The sequence below is a fragment of the Leishmania mexicana genome, chromosome 12 (genome assembly GCF_000234665.1).
Source record: "Leishmania mexicana MHOM/GT/2001/U1103 complete genome, chromosome 12".
NCBI lineage: Eukaryota > Euglenozoa > Kinetoplastea > Trypanosomatida > Trypanosomatidae > Leishmania > Leishmania mexicana.
This window is the reverse complement of record NC_018316.1, coordinates 367802-370708: the sequence shown is the minus strand read 5'-3', so window position 1 is coordinate 370708 and position 2907 is coordinate 367802. Positions and strand designations below refer to the sequence as shown.

General features: G+C 67.3%; 1 protein-coding gene across 1 annotated transcript; it reads right to left on the bottom strand.

Annotated features, from left to right (window-relative positions):
• Positions 1-785: 785 nt before the first annotated feature.
• LMXM_12_0891 (putative surface antigen protein 2) lies at positions 786-1961 on the bottom strand (the record flags this gene model as incomplete). Its single annotated transcript, XM_003873131.1, has 1 exon — positions 786-1961. The coding sequence occupies one exon, from the start codon at positions 1959-1961 to the stop codon at positions 786-788; it is 1176 nt and encodes a 391-aa protein (XP_003873180.1).
• Between the last annotated feature and the right edge of the window lie 946 nt (positions 1962-2907).

Genomic DNA, 2907 nt, shown 5'->3' with positions numbered 1-2907 from the left:
AGTGAGCGAGCACAGGGGACGTGGGGCACCGATGTCGCCGCCCCACGGTGATGCACGCATCTACGGATCTGTGAGACAGAGGGAGGGGGCAGGAGCGGGCAAGCAAGGACATACATGAAAGAAGCGCGGCGTGGCACGCCCACGCACGGGGACGCACCGTGAGCATGCGAGCACAGCGGCGCTGACGTCCGGGGGGGCGGCACACGCCAACGAAGATTTACGGAAGAGGCGGAGAGGCGATGCTCAGATAAGGTCCACGGATGTACAACAGACAGGACCGGCGGGAGGGGGAGGAGGAAGGCAAGAGGGCGATCGGCCCAGCGCGCCATGAAAGGGGGGGGCACAACGGCACAGACCACGAGAACACAGCACCGCAAGCGAGCCCCGTCGAAGAGGGCCGGACAGCGCATCCGTACGTCGCTCGCGCGGCAGCACAGCAGACCGCAGGGCACACGGCGAGGGGCGGGCGCCCGCATCCGCCGTCCAAGGCGACACACCGCCGCCGCGCGCACATTCGATCGGCGCGGGTGCCGACTGCTGGCCACACGGAGAGACACACACGAGCTGGCACGCGCACACGCATGCACGCCTCCGCATGCCCGTACATCCGTGCAGGCGCCAGAACGGCGGAAAGCACACGCGATGCACGACGGCGTGTGCGCGTGCGCGTGTGGCTGTCGGTCTCCCCTTCGGCTGGTGGGGGTGAGAGGGCAGCGACGACGCCGTGCCGGGGGGGCGAGGGCAGGCACCAGGGGCACCACAGAGAAGAGGGGCCCGCCGCACCCTCACGCCGCCAGCCCCACGCTCAACAGCACAGCCGCCCACACAGCAGCGGCAGCCACCGCTCCGCTCGACGCCGCCGCCACGCCGCCATCGTGGTGCGCCAGGCACGTCTTCTCGTCCGTCAGGGAGTAGCCCTCACGGCACCTGGCGCACCGCGCAGCGGAGTCCCCCTCGCACACCTCACACCCATCCACCTCGCACCCCGACCCTGGAGAAGGAGTAGAGGAGGCTGCTGGGGTGCCGGTGGTGGTGGGCGCAGTGGGCGGCTCAGTGGTTGTGTCGCAGAGATTATCAGATACACAGTTGCTGCCCTTGTGCTCGTCCTCTATGGTCACAACGAGGCCAGGCTTCTTGACCCACGAGTCGGGCACACACCCGCTAAAGTGGTTGCCGCTCAGTGAGACGATACGCAGCTTCGGCATCGCAGACCACTCGGGGGGCAGACAACCGGACAGACCGCAGTACTCCAGCTGCAGGGCCTCCGCACTCGTCATCCCACTCCACTGGGCAGGCAGCGTGCCGGAGACCGCAGTGAAGCGCAGGTTAAGATTGCCCAGCGACGTCATCGAGCTCCACTGGGCAGGCAGCGTGCCGAAGACCTTAGTGCCCTCCAGATGCAGAAGGGTCAGCTGCTTCATCGAGCTCCACTGGGCAGGCAGCGTGCCGGACACCTTAGTGAAGCGCAGGTTAAGATTGCCCAGCGACGTCATCGAGCTCCACTGTGCAGGCAGCGTGCCGGTGACCTTCTCAGACTTTTCGATCCACAGTGACATCAAGGACGTCAGCGAGCTCCATGAGGCGGGCAGCGTCCCGCTCAGCCCCTGGCCCATTGCGCTGAAGTTCAGTGCCATGATCATGACGTCCTTGTAGTCGACGCCCGAAGGCATCTCCGGCAGCGTGCCGGTATAATCCACTTTGTCCATCCACACGCTGACGCCGGAGGAGTAGCATGTGACGAAGTTCCACGAGCAGAAGTCGCTGCCCGTCCACTTCTTCCCCAGCTCAGGGATCGCACGCGCAAACGCCCGCAGCACCGTCAGCGTGTTCTTCTGCTGCGCCTCAGTGAAGTCGCTCGTCCCCGCAGCACGCGCCACCGGTGCACTGCTCGTGCACAGCAGCAGCGCCACCACAGCGGCGAGGGGCGCCGCCAGCACCAGCCGACGCACGCACTGCGCCATTCGCAACAGGGGTCAAGAGGGGAGCGGCGCCACAGCGGATCCGCGGGCGCGACGACTCGGGCGTGAGTGCCTGCAGCGCTTATCGGACAGAGCGGGGTGGCCGGCACGTCGTACGTAGCCTCGTGCGGGGGAGAGGCGAGCAGCGGTGGCGCAACGACTCGATGGCGTCCTTAGAGCTGTCACAGCAGCGGCAGCGAGGTGAGGGGTGGTGTGTATGCGCACGTACGTCTGCGTGGCCGTGGAGGTTGGCCAAGGGGACAGCGAGGGGTGGGGAGGGGTGGAGAGGGAGGGAGCAGTGCACATGAGGAGGAGGAGGGCAGGGGCAGGGAGGGGCAACTAAAGGCGGGCGGTACGCAGCGCGGAGCTCCGCCCAAGCCAGCGGCCCAGAGAGGGCCGCCAGCGAACGAGAGCGCACGCCACCGGCGGCCGCGGCCGACAAGACGCCCGGGTGGGTTGGCCGCTCGGCGCCACAGCCCACGTCGCCGTGGCGGGTGCTGCACTGGCGAGGGCGCGCCAGCCGCACGACGCCCGGCACAATGCCAAGCATCATCGTCGCTACCGCAGCACATCCCCCTCCCACGGCACGGGGCGGGGGCACGGGGCCGAGCAGCTTTCATTTCCTGAGGTCAACAGGGAACAGAGAAATAGAGAAACACAGAGGTGCCCCCGCCCGCTGCACGGCCACCACCCGGCGCCACCCGCCAGCGCGCCCACAGCGAGTGACACGCACAGCGGAGGCGGGCAACAGAGCGTGGCGCAACACGCGTGCTCGCACACACTAATATACGCACGCACGTATATATATATATGTATCGTGNGGCACGCGCACCCGGCCCCTCCCCTGNGTGTATGCATGCCCACACACATCCATCGATGCATGCCTGCACCGCCCACGAACGTGCAAGACGCGAGTGAGCGAGCACAGGGGACGTGGGGCACCGATGTC